General features: G+C 37.1%; 1 protein-coding gene across 2 annotated transcripts; it reads right to left on the bottom strand.

Moving 5' to 3' along the window:
- Nucleotides 1-3,125: 3,125 nt before the first annotated feature.
- Nucleotides 3,126-6,208, bottom strand: LOC130988895 (squamosa promoter-binding-like protein 17). Of its 2 annotated transcripts, none has more exons than XM_057912864.1 (3): nucleotides 5,741-6,208; nucleotides 5,158-5,464; nucleotides 3,126-4,075 (listed from the first exon to the last, which is right to left on the bottom strand). In XM_057912864.1, exons 1-3 carry the CDS (start codon nucleotides 5,754-5,756, stop codon nucleotides 3,355-3,357), a joined length of 1,044 nt encoding a protein of 347 aa, XP_057768847.1. In that variant the 5' UTR covers nucleotides 5,757-6,208; the 3' UTR covers nucleotides 3,126-3,354. The 2 variants fall into 2 exon arrangements, with proteins under 2 accessions (XP_057768847.1, XP_057768846.1); XM_057912863.1 differs by having other exon boundaries at nucleotides 5,158-5,532; nucleotides 5,741-6,142.
- Nucleotides 6,209-19,375: the final 13,167 nt, after the last annotated feature.

Genomic DNA, 19,375 nt, shown 5'->3' with positions numbered 1-19,375 from the left:
GGTCAGTTCTTGTGACGATTGGTTCGGCATTTTCTTCTCTGTTTCCAATCGATCGACCCTCTGTCTTGTTCTTTGGAATCTAGGTTTATACACTCTAATTTTAAAACTTCCAATCCAAAGATTGTTGAGGTCTTCCAATAAGACCTATTCCTCATCTACATTGTCAAACCGAACGAACCCAAAAGGATTACCTTTTTTGTCACGTTTTGTAGGGCAGTAGACGTCGATCGGTTTCTTTACCGTACCAAATTTTCGCATCAAGAAATCGACACTGCACTCCTCGGGGATATTATGGAAGAAGAAGGTGACCACTCCATACTTCGCTCCTGTCGCCGGGGCTCGAACTGTTCCGGAGCTTCTTCCTGTAACAACTCTCCAATGAGAAGTTTTTGATATCCGAGGGTTTGGATGGAACTTCTGTCTTGCCGGAAAACTCTCGTGCCGAGAAGGGCCCGACCCTTTCCTTCTCACCTCTCTCCACTCTCCCTCCATTAGCTGCGCGTCTGCTGTTGCTGTTGTGGGTCTGTTCGAAGGTTCTGCTGCCTCGGTCGGGTGGTTGTTGTCCTTCCTTCAGTGGGTCGTTTTGTCGAGCACTTGGGGGGAATGTTTTCTGGGTATGGTTGAAGCGTGGGTGTGCTGTTATGGAGGTGTTAGGGGGTTGGGCTGTTGGCTGCTTCTGCTGCCCCGGTTGTTGGGTCTTTTGGTGGTGTGGCTGGTGGTTTTGGGGCGGCGCTGCTGTCATTCTCTTGCGGCCTCCATACGCCTACATGATTTTAGAGAGAGAAAAAATTGGGACTCGTTTTGATTCAATCGTTCTCTTTTGTAATTTGTTTATTTTTGCACCAACCATAAAAGGATAACATTCCGAATTTTCAAATGGATAATCTCTAAATTAATTTCAAATTTGTGTTTCAACCAAGAAGAGTGAGGTTGTAACCTAATTGAGGCGAATATTATTATATTTTATTCATACGTGAAAATATTTTAATAGTAGATTTGGTATTTGATTTAATTTTGAATACTAAATTCGATTTGATATTTGATAAATGTTATTTTCAAATTATTCAATTTGATTTGAGTATATGATTCATGTTAGGGCAAATTGCATGAAAATACCTCACTTTATACCAAATTTCGGTTTTTTGACAAACTTTTTAATTGTAGCAAGAAATTGAACGACCTTTCAATTTATTGCAATTGGCATCCCCGGTGTTTTTCCAGCCAAACGTGGCAGCCGGAATGCCAACGTGGCATCAAAAATGCCAAATCACCCCCCCTCCCCCTCCCACGTCACCCCCTCTCTCTCTTCCCTATCCCCTTTCACCCTCCCCCCGTCAGCTCTCTCCCTCTCTCTCACTTCCTCCACTGCCACCACAACCGCCCAAATCCGCGCCTTATCGGCGGCAGCAACCACCATGTCTCTCTCACAGACACGAGACACCCAAAGTACCCCACCTTTTTGGCGGCAGCAACCACTGCCACCATCTTCCTCCGCCTCATCTCTCTCCACATCTCACCATCACATAGGACACACCACCGACGACAACAGTGGTCGGATGAAGCCAACCTCTGTTGCTTCCTTCTCCCGGCCTCTCTCTCTCACTCTGACTCAACGACAAACACCCAAAACTACCGCAGACTTCATCCCCATTCCTCCTACAAAACCCTAGATCTCATTTTCTAGGACCTCCGTCTGCTCGCTTCCCCTTCCCCCATCCCCCACTGCCGGCGAACGAGGACCGACATTTTTCTGGGACCTCCACCGCGCAAGGTTTTCCGGCGGCGGAGTGTACGCAACGAGGGCGGTGGAGGAAGTGAGAGAGAACGAATCTCTTGGCTAAGGCGAACTCGCCGCCGCCGCTCGATTCCTTTTCTCTCTCTCTAAGCAAATTTCAGATACCAAATTTTAGGTAATGGCGCCCTAGTTCTCATGGCTGAGGCATTTTCTGGGACCTCCCACCGCTCGACATCGTTCTTTGGCTGGAGCCGTCTCCTGAAAATCGGCGCCGAGAATCGAGTGGAGGAGAGAGAGGGGGGGGAGGAAGTGGCGACAGTGGGAAATGGGGGAAGGGGAAGTGTCCGACGGAGGTGAAAGAGCCGGCGGTTGTGGCGGCGATTGTGGCAGATCTGGGCGGTTGTGGCAGTGGTGGAGGAAGTGAGAGAGTGAGGGTGAGAGCCGATAGGGAGAGGGGGAATCGGGAAGGGGGATGGGGAAGAGAGAGAGAGGGGGTGACGGGGAGGAGAGGGGAAGAGAAAGAGAGAGAGAGGGTGACGTGGGAGGGGGAGGGGGTGTGATTTGGCATTTTTGATGCCACGTTGGCATTTCGGCTGCCAAGTTTGGCCGGAAAAACACCGGGGATGCCAATTGCAATAAATTGAAAGGTCGTTCAATTTCTTGCTACAATTAAAAAGTTTGTCAAAAAACCGGAATTTGGTATAAAGTGAGGTATTTTCATGCAATTTGCCCTTCATGTTATTCAATTTGATTTGAAATTCTATAGAGAAAAATATATAAAATAATATATATATATATATATTTAATATTTTTACCTAATAAACACACATATAATAAATGTTCAATTGATGATTTGTAAATTTACTAAAAACTAGAACAAATTTATGCAATTTATAAAATTAATTATCTCAATAATAATTTATGAAGTATTAAAATAAAAGTAAATCAAAAAATAACGGTAATGAAGACTAAACGTGAGTGATGCTCATATAAAGTATATAACATAATATATTTCCTTTTTTCCTCTCTCTATATATTGGAAATGGATCATGTAGTACCAATTTTGGACCATATATTTTGTCCATGTGACGTACCAAGAACACGACATGTGGCAAAGGCCTTCTAAGGTCTTACAATGTAAAATACACACAGAGATAAAATAGAAATAAAAATTCAGAATATAATATTAATCAAATCAAATGTTTGTATGCCAAGAGTGTGGAATTATGTCATTAAGTATTTGAGTCGTTTTGGTAAAAAACATCCGAGTTTTTGGACCGAAATCACATTTCTGTTTCACAAAATAGTTAAAAGAAAATTTTTGAACTGACCCTAAAATGGCCTCAAAGTCGATATAAATAGAAGCACGAACTTAACTAAAATCTTAACATAAGAATAAAATTGAGCTTCACTCAATTAAAAAAATGGGATCTTAATTCTTAACTGGAATCCAACATCAAGTTAGAATTCTAATCAAATCAAAGGATGAAATTGAATTGAATTACAACAAAAATCTCGAATTGGTCACCAAGTAGCTTAGTCTAGAAGCACAAAAACGCAATTAACAAATAATTGTCTCTGCTTAACCAGAATCACAGAGAAACACAAGAAACAAAGGCTCAAAGTGACCAGTTCATGTGGTGGCCGGAGGAATCATAGCCACCGGACGGCTCGAGTTCATGGCGTCGTCCGTCGCCCGGTCGAGCCAACCCTAGGTCCATGCTGTACGGAGTGTTGGTAGGGTGAGAATGAGAAATCTGCCCCAACCCCATATCAGGGGGCATCTCATGGAGGGAGTGATCACCTTTGAAGTCCCATGAAGGGCAGGAGGAGTATCGACCGACGGGGGTGCCGGGGTCCACTCCGGCTGCACCATTGGCAGCGGCAAGAAAGCTGCTGACCCCAAGATCCAAGGCTTGGCTTCTCGAGCCCCATGGCTCGTTTGACAGAAGAGAGAGAGCACTGGTGGAGTCGGAGATTCCACTGAAACAGTCCTCTGCAGCGGCGTAACTCGACCTAGTTGTGGAGCCTTGCAGAAGATTGGGTGGAGAAGCTTGTGAGCTCATCTGCCATGGAAGCTGGAAGTTTCCCGTGCTCGTGGTTTGGTCTGCAAGCCCGCGTTGTTTTGATGAGTCCGGCCACGGATCTCTTCCACCGAACGTGGAGTAGGCGCTGAAGTCCGTCTCCAGACCTCCTCCAGTCAACACTGAAGGAGAAAGGCTTGCATAGCGCGATGATAGTAAAGGGCCCGGAGGCGGCTTCCTCCTCCGCTCGTTGTGGCCAGCAAGGCGCCTCCGGCAACTCCTTTTTCCTTGGTCGAATTCTGGCAATTGATGGAACCTGAGAAAGGCAAACACTGGAAAGGTTTAGTTCCAAGAGTATGCAGACATCAAAATCTTGTTTATTAGATAAACATAGGTTAGACTGCATCAAAATTTGTTGCAGCCATTGCCAGTAATATGGTAAGATATTAGTGCAGAAACTGGCAACTTTTAGGAACTATACAAGCTGCAGACCATAGCTAAGTCGACTAGGAAACGAGACGCTAAAATGATGGCCGTGGTAGAAACATATACACATCGGCATTGACATGAGTCGACAAAATCTTGACAAGAGGTCGAGTTATACACAAACAGTTACTCTTATCAAACAAACTCAGCAGCTTAAAATCATTTTCCAGCACGAAATATGATGGCTAGGTTATTGAAGAAGCATCATCATAAATTCAGAGAGTAAGTTATAATAATATCTTAGTCTTCCACCACTTGAAATGTACCATCTCAGAAAACTCAAATACGAAATCATGTAACATGACGATCAACAATTCTCATCTAAGTATATGGTGTTTATATCTACTCAATGCAAGGTCAGAGACTTCACTATGAAGCTTATAATCCTAACCAAAATAGTTAAACATTATAAGACAAGGACCACCAAGAAGCAGGATAATATCAATGATATATACTTAATACCATGTTGATGTGTTTAGGCAACCACTAAACCCCAAAAACAACATTATATCATATCCAATTCAAGATAACTTTTTTTTTCCCATCTCCTATCAGTCCACAAAATATAAACTCACAGTCCCACAACATCATAGCCAATAATGCCCAGACAAATAAAAATAAAGTTGGAGCACCACATCACAACAAAAAAAAGGAAAAAAAAAAACAAAATACAAAAAACTTGTGTCCTAAAGCAAATGATTCACATAATGTACATCACATCAACTCCTTCAAAAGCAGCAGCAAAAGAAAACAATTCCGCAGACCACAAAATCTTATCTGTGATAAAGTAAGATTATGCATTACATGTGTGTCACATCACGATTCCAGATGATCAAAAAATGAATCTTGAAAATGACAAAACAAATAAATTTGCAAAATTTTTTTATAGAAGAAGAAGAAGAAGAAGGTGACCTGCTGCACTGCTGGCAAAACCTTTGCTCAAGGCCAGCAACAATCACCATTGGAGACTTTGAGTGCTCACCACAAACTTTGTGCCTACAATAATAAGCCTTGGAATCACTCAGATCTACCATACACCCCTCCACCTGGCATCGAGGCGGCTGCCCTCCCTGCACCACCGCAGTCCTTCCCTTCTTGGCCGGAGAGCGCGGCGGCGCCGCCTCCTCCTCCTCCCCACCACCAATTCTTGAACCCACACCTTCAAAGTAGATTTTCTTGCCAAACTTCAAGCCATTGATCGAGTCAGCCCCACCACCACCTGATGAAGAAGAAGAAGAGGATGAGCCCTTTTCCATTTTCTTGATGGCTACACCACCTCTCTCATATCTGCTCAGTTGAAACACACATGCATAATAAATGAATAAAGATCGGATTTTTTTTTCTTTTGGGAAAGAAGGGAAAGAGAAAACAGTTGAGGGCAATTGTAAAGGGGGTCCGGGAAACAATAGTTTTCTTGGAAATTTTCAAGCAATAATCAACAGAATTATTGATTTTCTTGAAATGGGTGTGTGTGTGTGGTGTAACGTAGAGAGACCTGACAAATGGGCCATGGTGCCAGCTTGGGGAGTGTGAAGCAGAGAAGTAGTGTTTCTCTTTCTCTCTCAGCTTCTGCCAAAAATAATTGCAAGGGGAGGAGACAGTTTCCTGGAATTTTTGATTGCTTTTTGGGACTTCCCTTAGCTACTTTTTCGGTCAATAACTCAACTGTCGTTTTTCCTTGTAGCCTTTTTTCTGCTGCTGCTCTCTCTCTCTCTCAAGATTGAAATTACACAACCAGCTCTTCCTTTCCTGTAATATGTTGTTTGTGATGTCTGACTTAAACTTCATTTACTCATTTCAGTGGTGGGGGCTGCTAGCTAAGGACGATGATCTCTCTCTCTTTTTCTCTCTCTGGGTGAACCCCTGAAGATCTATTTCTTTATACTATATACAAAGATTTCCATTTAACTAAAATATTGTGATATTTAAGTTCCTTTTGTATTTATAAGGGGATGAGCTAGAGTGCCCTATATTATTGTGCGTGTCCATTTTAATAAAAATTAATTATATATTAAATAAGTGAAGCATGAGTTCCACAAAAAATAAAAATTATAAAAATAATAATAAGTGCAATTATTTCTAAAAATAAATTAGAAAAATGTTTTGGGGACAGACTAAAATGAAAAGAGAAGAAGATGTTTGAGAACCAGATGGGGGTATTATATTTAGGGCAAATTGCATGAAAATACCCCACTTTATTTCAAATTTGATTTTTTGACAAACTTTTTTTTTTGTTGCAAAAATTTGAACGAGCTTTCAATTTTTTGCAATTTCCGTCCGGCGATACCTTCCGGCCAAATTAACTTATGGGTTTTGCTTGCGTGTCATTAGTATCTGATGTGGCTAATGACATGTAATGAGTCTGAAAGGCGTGTATTTAACAAATACTTAATTTGAAAGAAATCCCCAAACGACGCCGTTTTGTGTTGAGGAAATCAAGAGGCAAACGACATCGTATGCAATTAGGGCGGTAAAATTCGGAGGGAAGTGACGACCTTCCTCATAATCTCAAGTATTTGCCAAAATCGAAACCTTTACTCCCATGGTAACTTAGAATTCTGAATAAAGTATTGCTTGATTCCATACTTGAAGAATAGTTTAATCTTCAGTTTTTTGTCCTTTCGTCATTAACCCTTTGTGGAGGTGGTCCCAACAACACGAGGAGCACAGTAATTGCGAGAGGAATGGGGGACAGGTAGGGCTTTATTCTTTTTCTGAATAAAGTATTGCTTTGGGTTTTTATTGTGTGTAGTCGATTCTAGGGTTTATTGTGATTTGCTTCTGTTTGTTTGGGTTTATTTACAGTTCATTTGGCGTCTACATTCACCATGGTGGTAAATTCGTGCATTTTGATAATAAAGATGTATATGTTGGGGGTGAATGTGAGGGAACTTTTAACCATGATCCAGATAGATTTGGGTATTTCGATGTTGAAGATTTAGTTAAGAATTTGGGTTATGGCTGTTGGAAAAAGTTGTGTTATCAAATTCCTAGAACCCCGACATTTAGAGTCCTTAAAAATGATAACAATTGCATGGAAATGCTTGGTTATCTTAATCCATATCAGAGAGTGTTGCATGTTTATGTTGATGGTGGGATTACATCAACCCAAGATCCTTCTGAAAAAAAAACTTGAGGGTGAGAGTAGTAGTACGGCTGTTGAGGGTAAGAATGTTGAGGGTAATGGTAAGGATGAGGCTGCATTGACAGGTTTTGAGGCTGGGAACCAATATAAGTGCATTGACAGATGATGAAGAGTATGAGAAGTCAAGGAAAAATGTTAAGGCTAAAAGGAATGTGTTTGACTTGGTCGATCAGGAGCCTGAGAAAGGGATGGGATTCAATCTTATTTATGAACATGAGAATGCTGAGTCTGAGTATGCAAGCTCCAATGAGCATGACTCTGCATCTACAGATGAACAGCTTGAGGGCAAGAGAAGCAGGAAGTTCAAATCCACCTATGACCCTAAGACGAAACCGAAAAAGCTTACTCTGCAACTAGGCATGAGATTTTCAGATGGGTTTGAGTGCAGGGAAGCTCTTAGGGATAATGCTATAGCAAATGGCAAACACATCAGGTTTGGGAAGGTTACAAAGAGCAGTTGCAGAGCCACATGCACACCACCTTGTAAATGGACAGTATTTGCATCTCTTGTACAAGCTCAGGATACTTTCATGATCAAGACATATTTCCCCAAGCACACTTGTACAAGGAAAACCAATAACAAGCTTGTCAGTGCTAAGTGGATAGCAACCAAGTACCAAAATATTTTTAGGGTTCAACCCAATTTGCCTATTAAACTGTTAGGTGAGGACATTAGGAATAGGTATAAGACAATTGCAAGTAGAGACAGATTGTATAGGGCAAGGTCTATTGCCCAAGAGATGATAAGAGGGTCTGTTGAAGGGCATTATGCATTGCTGAGGAGGTATGTAGCTGAATTGATGAGGGTTGACAAGGAAGGGACTTATAGGTTATTATTGGGTGAGGGGGCAGTCTTCAAAGGCTTGTATATTGGACATAGTGCACTGAGACATGGCTTCAAGAAGAGCTGTAGGCCTATCATAGGCCTTGATGGCTGCTTTCTAAAGACCTACTTAGGTGGAATTCTCCTAGCTGCTGTTGGAAATGTAATTATATCTTCTATTTGTATCATAGTCTTATACTGATTATGCATTTATTTGTCAGTGATCTAACTGTTGTTTCATGTTTACACTTAGGATGGGAACAACCAAATGTTCCCAATTGCATGGGCAGTGGTGGAGGTTGAGAATGAAAGCTGCTGGAACTGGTTTTTGGAGATTCTGCTCCAAGATCTAGCTATAACAGATGGCAATGGATGGAGCTTTATTTCTGATCAACAAAAGGCATAAGACCCTAAACTTATTTAACAGATTGTAATGTTGTCCAAATCATATGTCATTAACTGCTTATATTTTTGTTATGTAGGGATTAATGAATGCTGTTAGCAAATTAGCACCCATGGCTGAGCACAGGAATTGTGCCAGACATGTCTACATGAACTGGAAAAAATAACACAAGGGTTCTTGCTTGAAGAACATTTTCTGGAGCATTGTGAAGAGCACATCTGTGGAAGAGTATAAGCTGAAGTTAGAGGAGCTGAAGGCAGAGAATGCAACTACATATGAGGACTTCATATCAAGAGATGTGCAACGTTTCTGTAAGGCTTTCATTTCATTGCATCCATGTAGTGATATGATAGACAACAACATAGCTGAGACTTTCAATGGATACATAGTAGCAGCTAGGGGCCTGCATGTTATACATATGTGTGAGCAGATAAGAAGGGATCTAATGGTTAGGCAGGTAGAGAAATTGAATTTGATGGATAAGGTTACTGATCGGGTATGTCCAGCCATAATGAGGGCTCTTGAAAAAACGATGAGTAAGAGTGTGGCTGCTTATGTATTCCCTAGCATGTCCAAGAAATATGAGGTGAGTTTCAACGGGAGGGCTTTTGTTGTTGATGTGAATGCAAGAAGCTGCACATGTAGGGAATGGGATGTTACTCAAATACCTTGTCTTCATGCATGTGCGGCCATTAACTTTGAGGGTGAGGTACCATCTGCATATGTGCATGACTACTACACAGTTGAAAGGTATCTAGAAGCATATAAGTATGCCATAGAGCCTCTGGTGAGTGAGGAGATGTGGCCCGAGGCTGAGGGACACACTGTGAAGCCACCACTGATTAGGAAGTTACCGGGTAGACCTAAGAAAGTTAGGAAAAGGGACCCTGAAGAAGATCCAAAAAATCCACACAAGTTGAAGAGGTTTGGTCTACGGATGACCTGTACAAACTGCCAACAAAAAGGTCACAATGTGAAGACTTGTAAGAATGAGAAGGCACCACCTAAGCCCAAGGTATTTGCTCTATTGTATTACTTCTTTCTTGCTAGTAGTTTAAACATGGGCAAATGGGAGATAGACAAAATGATCACTCTTAATTTTTTCTTGAATCAGGGCAAGAGAGGGAGGCCAAGAATTCATCCAATCGAATCTCAAAGACCAAAGAAAAGTAAGGGTGAGCAGACAACAACATCAAGTGAACAAATCCAAACAAGGCAGAGGAAAGGCTGTATTGTGAGTACTTTTATTGTTGTTTAAGAATTCTCATTTCATAGATCAACTCTAGAGTACTAATATTTGTAAATTGTTAACTTCAGCCTCCTAGGAGTACAAGATTTCAGGATCAAAACCAAGGTTCTTCACAAAGCACTGTGACAGGAAGCAAAGAAGGGCCCTCAACCCAAGAAAGCATGAATCCAACTGGGAATTAGATGATGCATGTTTTGATGTAGTAGACATGGTTTTTTTGTAAACAAGTTATGGATGTTTTGTGTATAAACTTGTGAACAAGTTATGCATCCCATTTTGATGTAACAGATAGGGTTTTTTAGACCCTTTTTAATGCCTATCTACATGTGTTTTGTGGCTACATATTTTTTCTTAGTCTTACAATTCAATATCCAAATAACAACACTAACAAAGTAAACAAGAAAGTGAAAACAGGAGTTGTTTGCATTAAATAGCAAAGAAATGCTCAACAACCAAATACATTTGTCATCATCAACCACACCAACTTCCAACCAAAATTGACATAAAATGCTACATAGATTGCCATCATCTACCACATCAACTACATCCTAAACCCAACCAACAAACACTAGTACAACAACAAATACAAACGCCATACACAGTAGCTTCATCCTTTTCTCCACACATTGAATTTGAATCCCAAGTTTCTTGAACTCATCTTCACTTTCTGAGAGTGCTATATCTTCTGCATACCCAATGGAGGTGTTTTTGCCTTCCTTTTTTTTCCTCTGTCGGACAAGTTCTTCCAATGCCAAGTCCCTTTCGAGCTTCATCTTCAGGAAGCAATTCTTGTAATACGCCGATAGAACGGGATCAACCCATTCCCAATACTTGCAATCACCAAGACGACCACGTCGACGGCAGTGGTAGTAGCGCCGCTCCGGATTAGTGACACTATTTGAAGCCTGTAAGATGCACGGCTCCGGTTCTTTGCATCTGTAGAACCTTTCAGGTAAGGGGAAATGGGATGAGCTCATTTGTCCCGTTTGAGAAGAAGAATCCATTGATTAATAGATTTTCGCTGCAAATGAGAACTTGTGGAAGAAGACTTCGAACTGAGACAAATTGTGAGTGAAAATGGTTGATTTGAAGCCCTAATCGATATATGTATTAAATTATAAATTGTAATTTGGTTCAAATCGATTAAAACGACGTCGTAATATGTAAATTAGAGATGACGTAGTTTCATCAGCCGGTAAGACTAGCCACCTCAGCTATACGGGAATCCACATCAGCAATAATTTGGCCGGAAGGTATCGCCAAACAGACATTGCAAAAATTGAAAGCTCGTTCAAATTTTTGCAACAAAAAAAAAGTTTGTCAAAAAATCAAATTTGAAATAAAGTGGGGTATTTTCATGCAATTTGCCCTTATATTTATTGCTCCCTCGTTTCATCTTTTACTATCCATATTATCATTTTAATTTGTCTCATATTTTGATATCTATTTTTATTTTTAGTAAAAACGAGTGAAACCCTTCACTTTAATTATTTTAACACTCACATAAAATAACATACTCTTATTCCACTCACAACAAACTCAACCACTTTATTAAAACTTATGTCACTCTCAGATGAATACTAGAAGGTGGGATGAAAGGAGTATTTAATAAGGAGTATTATTTTTTATAAAAATAAAATTTATTATAATATTATGAATTATGTTTAATTTTTTATTTAAAAAAAATAAAATTTAAAAAATCATACACCCTCCATTCCTCAACAATCTTCCTAAAGGGAAACGACACCCATTTAAAGAAAAACTAGTTGTATGTTAGGTGAGTGGAGAAAAGGTCCCACAAATTAATAAAAAAAAAAATGGTGATAACTAATGGAGTTATTTTCAAAAATGATGAATCTATTAGTAGCAATGTGTGTAAATATGTGAGTATTATAAGAGTGATACTTAGTATAATTATTTCCAAAAATAATGGATCTATTAGTAGCAAATAGCAATGTGTAAATATGTGAGTATTATAAGAATGATAGTTAGTATAATTATTTCCAAAATAATTTTGTGTGATTAGGATAAAGTATAAGAGCATCTGCAACGGTTACACGATAGCAGCCTATAGAATTTCGGTTAAGTTATTGTTTGGAGATTCGCTTGAAATCGCGGTTGTTCGAATATCGGAATAGGTAACAAGGATGGCAGCGGAAAATCCATCCCTCGGTTCTTCCGGAAAATCATATCTTTGTCGCCTAAATTTTCGACTTCATCGCCGGCAACTGCCTTACACTCTGCCTAGGATTTTTGATTTATGAGAGTATAATTTTGATTTTTTATTTTGGATTTGTTTAGAATATTCAATTGATTTTGATTTCAAGGGCATTGTTTGTTTCGTTTTTTCTCTGAAAATCGGCGGTGGACGGCAATGCTATGTTCGTTGATGACGGTTTTTTGTTCGCGGGTCGGTGCCTGCTCGCAGATCCAGTCGCGGTCATGCCACAGCCTTGCACATTGGTGAATGTTGATGCTTCATCGGCGGCGGAAAATGTTGTTTTTTCTTATCTCTGCCCTTCAACTGTGCTGTCTCGTTACTTATTTTCTCTCCGTCGCTCCATATCCCCTTTTCTGTCTATTTTCCAATTCACATTTATTATGCAGTCTAACATTTTTATTATTCATATTTTGTAAGTAAAAATTATGTTATGTTCATTGAAAAACTATGTGAAAATTTGTGATTATTCGTTACGTAATAATTATATATTCATGAATATTATTATTCATATTTGATTTAGAATTGTAAACATATTTAACATAAACATTTTGATATTTGATTCAGAATTGTAAAAATATTTAATAAAGCATTTTGAACAAGCTTAAAAACATTACGAACTTCTAAATAAAATATTTGAATTTTTCTTTCTGACATAAAATATTTGACATAAAACATTTTCAAACAAATGTAAAAAATTACGAACATTTAAAATAAAATATTCGAATTTTTTTTTGCTGACATAAAATATAGAACTTTTCGAACAAGCCTAACAAAATTACGAACATCTAAAATAAAATATTCGAATTTCTTTTGCTAATATAAAATATGGGTAATTGCCTGTAAATTCATAAATTTACCCGAAATTGGTTTTTGCTCCTATTTTGAAAACTTTTAAATACATAACCTTTTGTTTTTGTCTCAAATTTATTTGGTGATCGATTTTTTCTTACACTATCATTAGAAATGACACGATGGCACATTTATGATATGTAGAAAAAATATAATAAAAATAATAAAAAAATATCCACATCATCATCTTCCCCAATCTCCCCCACTCCCAAACCCTAACTTCTCCTTCCCCACCCGTTGTCGCTGCCTGCCGCCACCACACACCGGCGCTCGTCGCCCCCTCCCCCTCCCCACCTCGGCACTGCCACTTCCCATCTAAATAAAAATGTATAGATAAAAATCGAAAATTTATGAGAAACTTTATTCGATTACTATGTAATAGGCTATTACAAAATTGACCTTTTTATATATAAAAATGGTAATAAATTCGAATAAAGCTCATCCATCAAATTTGAAATATGAATGTCTAGGATTCATTCTTTATTCTCTACATATTTGTTTTTCTTTATTGAACTTTTCTATATATATATATATATATATATATATATATAGAGGTGGGCTAAAATAAAAACAGTTTTTTTTGTATAAAATAGGAACGAATCTGATCCATTGATTTGTCTAGATCCTATGGCCAGATTTCATCCTAATTTGTAGCCTACAATTACACGCCCAAAATATGTGAGGATATTGTTGTCATTTTAATTATTTATAAATGGTTACCATAATCTTTTTAAGTACTAACATGTTATTTCCATATCCAAACAAATCTTTGTATCTTAAATACTAGCCTAAACGTGAAATCTCCTTAAATCTGGAACGCAATTGTTGATAGACGCAAATCTTTATATACCTTAAATCTAGAACGTAATTTTTCATTAATTTAATTCATACATAATAAATTGGTAATTCAAGTTACGAATTTCATGAACCACACTATACTACAACACGAATTCGTCATATTTTAACGTGGATTCAGAATACCTCTTATCCTTTGATAAAGTTTGTCATCAATTCATACATAACAAATTAGTAATTCACGATAGAAGTAAATATTAATAGCTACGAATATCCCATGATTTTAACTATTGTATAACACGGTCTCAGAAATCCTCTGGTGATTTGATAACATTTTTCATTAATTCATACATAACAAATTGGTAATTCAGGATACGAATTTTATGAACCACGCTATAATACAGCACGAATTCGTCATATTTTAACATTGATTCAGAATATCTGTAATCCTTTGATAAAGTTTGTCATCAAACAAATTAGTAATTCACGATAAAAAGTAAATATTAATAGCTACGAATATCCATGATTTTACCTATAGTATAAAACGGTCTCAGAATACCCCTGATGATTTGATAACATTTTTCATTAATTCATACATAAGAAATTGGTAATTCACGATACGAATTGCATGAACTACGCTATAATACAACATGAATTCGTTATATTTTAACACGAATTCAGAATACCTATAATCATTTGATAAAGTTTGTCATCAATTCATACATAAGAAATTAGTAATTCATGATAAAGTTTATCCAAAAAACTCTCCTCGCCAACACCACCACCACCACCTGCATCAGGGAGCCTTCCCTGCATCAATAGCTACCTCATTAAATTGCTCAGCCTCTGGTCCAAATATAACAATTTGTTCCAGAATAACTCCAACACCAAACCCCCCGCTTCAATTTCATTGTTCTTCCTGTCCTTCAACCTTTTGGTGTTCCAATTTTTGAACAAAGAGAAGTGCATGAACCTACAAGTGCATTGAATCATTTGAACGCCAATAAACAAATCTAACATTCTCCACTTGTTCTCATAGCATTTTCTCCTTATTCCGAGCAAGTTAATGACCCTGGGTAGAATACAGTCACCCAAACTTTACGACCCACCACATACACATTTTACAAAATTAAATTCATACAATTAATATTTTTAATTCATAACATCAATTTTGACGAATTATTACAAAACTCAAACAATCTTTATCAACAAAAGGTGAAAAGTTCATGGTTAACCCATTTTATTTTAAATCGCATACAAAACACAAAATTATTTCATACCACAAACAAAATTTAAAAAATACTCGTTCATTTTCGACTCACCCGGCGAATTAGATTTCGTAAAAGGATAAACCCAAAGTTCCTCCTAGTCGCTCTGAATTGCAGGCCAAATATCGACGGCGAAGTTATGAAATCAGACGGTCTACAATTCCTACACACACCTGGTTTCGAATGGAAGTATCGAATCGCTGTAGATGGCGGCCGTAAATCTCACTATTATGAGGTTGACCAGAGAAGACGAGAAGAGCAAGCACAACTAGGGCTCAGTTCAAAATGGCAATGAGAGAGAGAAAGAGAGAGAGACCGATGCAAAATGAAAAATCAAGTTAATTGCTATCAGATATGGAAAATCTTATTTTCCATATTTAATTGGCATCAATTTCGAAATCGATTGGTAGGAGACGGAAGTTATACAATTTAAATGCCCATTTTGTCCTTTAGTAATTAAAATGCACGAATTGAAGGCACAATATTTATGAATCCCGGATGCACAATAAAAACAGATCTGAGCCATTAATTTATCAAGATCAATGGTCTTAAATCATTCCTATTTTATACACTAAGGGGTGTTTTCACCCTAGCCCTACCCTATATATATATATATATATATATATATATATATATATATATATATATATATATATATGGTGCGGTTCTAGTGAGAACCACAATTTTCGTGAGAACATGAGAATCATTAAAATTACTGCATCTGCTATACAAATTAACATTCGCTATTAAATTTACTGGATTAGAATAAAATAATATATTTGCTCCCTTCATGATTCGAACCCCAGGTTCTGCATTCATCCATCAAGATGATGCATCCACCGTAGATCTTAATGATTCAATAACTTAAAATGGTTATCCATTCTTATTTTTCGTGAGACACTGAGTACAATGAATAAGACGTATATATTGATGAACAAGGGCCACAAGGTAGTGTATACTGATGAACAACGAAATTTAAAAAATTGGTAATGAATAAGACATATAAATTGATGAACAAGGCAATATATACCGATGAACAATGCAGTATACATTGATAAATAACGAAATTTAAAATATTTCGCTCCCTTCAGGATTCGAACCTTGAGAAAAAAAATTATCCCTCTAGATACAATATCAGCCATATGATTCATGAAATAAACGCACGAGATCGTGTCTTAGGTCTCACTAAAAATAAGGGGTCTCATTGGAGTGCTCCCTTAGATAAAGAATAAAGACCACTCCCTTAGATAAAGAGTAAAGACCAAATCATGTGCGTCGATCTTACTTAATCTAAGGGTGATTATTTAACCTTTAATTATGATTTTATTTCATTTATTTTATATAATAAAGGTTAGGTTTGTCATTTTGTATTTTCTTCTCCCAACTCATTCTCTCTCTCCCAACTCACGCTCTCTCTCTCTCTCTCCCACACTGTTTTTCTCCGGTGAAGCCGCCGGCATCTCCTCCTCCTCCTGCAGCTGCTCCTCGCCTTCATCCCCTCCTCTGTCTCATCCGCTGTCCCCTCCGAGTCCGAGACCGTCGCTGTCCCCTCCATTCCCCCTTTTCCCTCACCTCCTTCCCCAATCTCCCCAATCTGTCGATGCCGGCGTCGCCAAGGAGCGGCCGACGAAGATGGCGACAAACCAAGCCAAACCGTTGATTGGAGTGAGATGAATGGCCTTGATTTGGTCTTTATTCTTTATCTAATGGAGTGGTCTCCATTGAATGCGACCCTATATATATATATATATATATATATATATATATATATAGAGAGAGAGAGAGAGAGAGAAAGAGAGAGAGAGCTTCCATTGAGAATGGAGAACACGTAGGGTTCTAAACAAACCAAGCCGTTCGTGAACTATTCGGAGCTCGACTCGAAAAAAGTTCGTTCAAATTCATTTAGGGAAGTTCACAAAATAAACAAACCAAACTTGAGTTTGATAGTATTCGGCCCGTTGAACAAGTTCGTTAAGTGATTCAGCTTGAAAAATATAAATTATTAGTAGATATAATTTATATTTATATATTAAAACTAATAATAATTGTATTAAATCTCTAATTAACTATGTTTGTTATAAGACAATAATTAATATACTCCCTTTGTCTCGCGAAGCTTGAGCAGTATTTCTTTTCGGGTTGTCCCGCGAAGCTTGAACACTTTCCTTATATGGTAAATTTTTTTTCCCTTTATTCACCTTTGTACTTTTTCACCTATCACACTTAACACACAATATACTAACTACTTAAAACTTGTGCCGAAAAGATATTGCTCAAGCTTCGTAGGACGGAGGGAGTATTTATTTTTTTGAATGAAATAATTCATTTTCAAAAGAAAATAATCAATATTTTGAATATAAATATAAATTTAGAAAGTTCGCACATGCTCGATGAAGCTTGTGAGCCTCAAAGTATTCGGTAAGCAAAGTTCAAGATTCAATTCAATACTAAAAAAATAAAACTTGAACACACCACTGTTTGGTTCGGCTTGGTTCGAGTATACCCTTAAGAATGCGTGAAAAAATAACGAACAAGTCAATAATTTATATGAACAAATCAATATACCGTATGAAACAACCATTTTGGTCTGGATTCGAATGCTGGAGGGGGCAAGATTTTCACCATATTTACTCGATACGTCTGTTCATAAACTATGTTCATCTGTTTGAAAATTTATTAATTTATTCGCTATTAATATTTATTCTCTTGAAAAATATAATTCTCCATGAAATTTAATCCTAAAAAATTGTATATATATATATATCCTTTGGTTTGCAATCACGGTTCTATAAATTATACTAGTACATTATTATTGTATAGTGATACATTATATATATACAAGGGTGAGTTAAAATAAAAATACCTCTTTGAATATAAAATATAAACCATTTTCAGCCTTAGATCATCAAGATCTACGGTTGATTCATCACCTTATTGGATGAATTCATGGTCCCGAGTTCGAATCCCATAAGTAGCAAAATACTTATTTTATATAATTCATATAATTACACATCGAATTCATACGTGTTCTACATAAAATTCATACATTTTGGCTAGTTCGTATTTTATACGTTAAGAAATATTTATACCCTAGTCCTCCCCTATCTAATTCATTTTGTATTTATTAAATGAAACTAGAAATAAAACTATGTAACATAATATATGTATTTTATAAATAAATTATTAATTTTATTTATATTTTATTGGGGGACAATTTGCCCTTGTAAACATGGCAAGTTCAAAAGAGGATTTAAAATCTAACTTGTACTTTATTTTCTTCATGTAGCAATCATTAAACAAGATCCTTCTTTAATATTTCATGGATACAACTCCCTTTTGCAGTCACAAATTTTTTCCCATATTAGAAAATAAATTTGTTATAATGATTAAGATGCTTGATAAAGTAAAAAAGGGAGATTTTATTTGGTCTGCAACATTTTGGGTTACATTAAAAGAAGAGAAAAGTAATTTACTATTACGAGCAAACTTCTTTTAACTTTTCTCTTGGATGGTGTGTGTAGGTTCAGCTTGTAGATGCTAGAAATATGGAAAATCCAATCTTACTAAATAACAAGCTAAATAAAAGAAAGAAGAAATTTGAACTGAGGCTAATCTCAAACAATTAGGGCCTGTTTGATATGGGTTTAAAAGCAGAATAAGTTAAATTAATATGAATTTATGTAGTGTTTGATATTATGTGTTACTAATATGGTCAACTCCAGGTTTATCCCAAGACCCTAGCTTATTTTGTGGGATTAACCCACACTAATTATCCCACCTCCCCCATGGGATTAACCCACACTAATTATTCCACCCCCTCCATAGGCTACTAATTTAGGTATTTAATATGTTAATCCAACCTATTTCAATGGATATCAAACACTTTTTGGGATTAATTACCAATGATATCAAACACCCATATGAGATTAGAAATCATGACTAATCCACACTAAATTATCAGGATAATTTATATCCTGATTAATCCAATACTGAAAATCAAACGGGCCCTTAATATATAAGCTTAATAATGTGAATAAAGTGTAGGAAATATTAATTACTATCAGATATATATAACCATTGCAGCCTTTTAGGGGAAATTTTTTCTCAAAATCCTCGACACTCGGTCTTTTGTGAAATATGTTATTGTTGTAAAGTTATCATAAGAAAATGATGAATAAAGAAAATTCTCCCTTTAAATTTTTAAGGACGGATGGAGTAATATTATCCCTCCATTTTTAGTAATGATAATATTATCTCTCATTGGAGTAAAAATGATAAATGAGAAATGTTGTGTAGAAAATTATAGAAAAAAAAAGAGATTTAAATGGAATTTGTTTTAATCTTCTTTTTTCATGACAAATTTACAATAAAAAATAA

The sequence above is a fragment of the Salvia miltiorrhiza genome, chromosome 6 (assembly GCF_028751815.1).
Source record: "Salvia miltiorrhiza cultivar Shanhuang (shh) chromosome 6, IMPLAD_Smil_shh, whole genome shotgun sequence".
Classification (NCBI taxonomy): Eukaryota; Viridiplantae; Streptophyta; class Magnoliopsida; order Lamiales; family Lamiaceae; genus Salvia; species Salvia miltiorrhiza.
This window is presented reverse-complemented; position numbering and strand designations above follow the sequence as displayed.

What these genes read in the sequence shown, in the direction of transcription:
- LOC130988895 (XM_057912863.1), bottom strand. Translation starts at nt 5,501, where the DNA reads ATGGAAAAGGGCTCATCCTCTTCTTCTTCTTCATCAGGTGGTGGTGGG. An exon ending in TTTTGCCAGCAGTGCAGCAG is followed by an intron (nt 4,076 to 5,157) that starts GTCACCTTCTTC and finishes TGCCTTTCTCAG; the next exon opens with GTTCCATCAATTGCCAGAAT.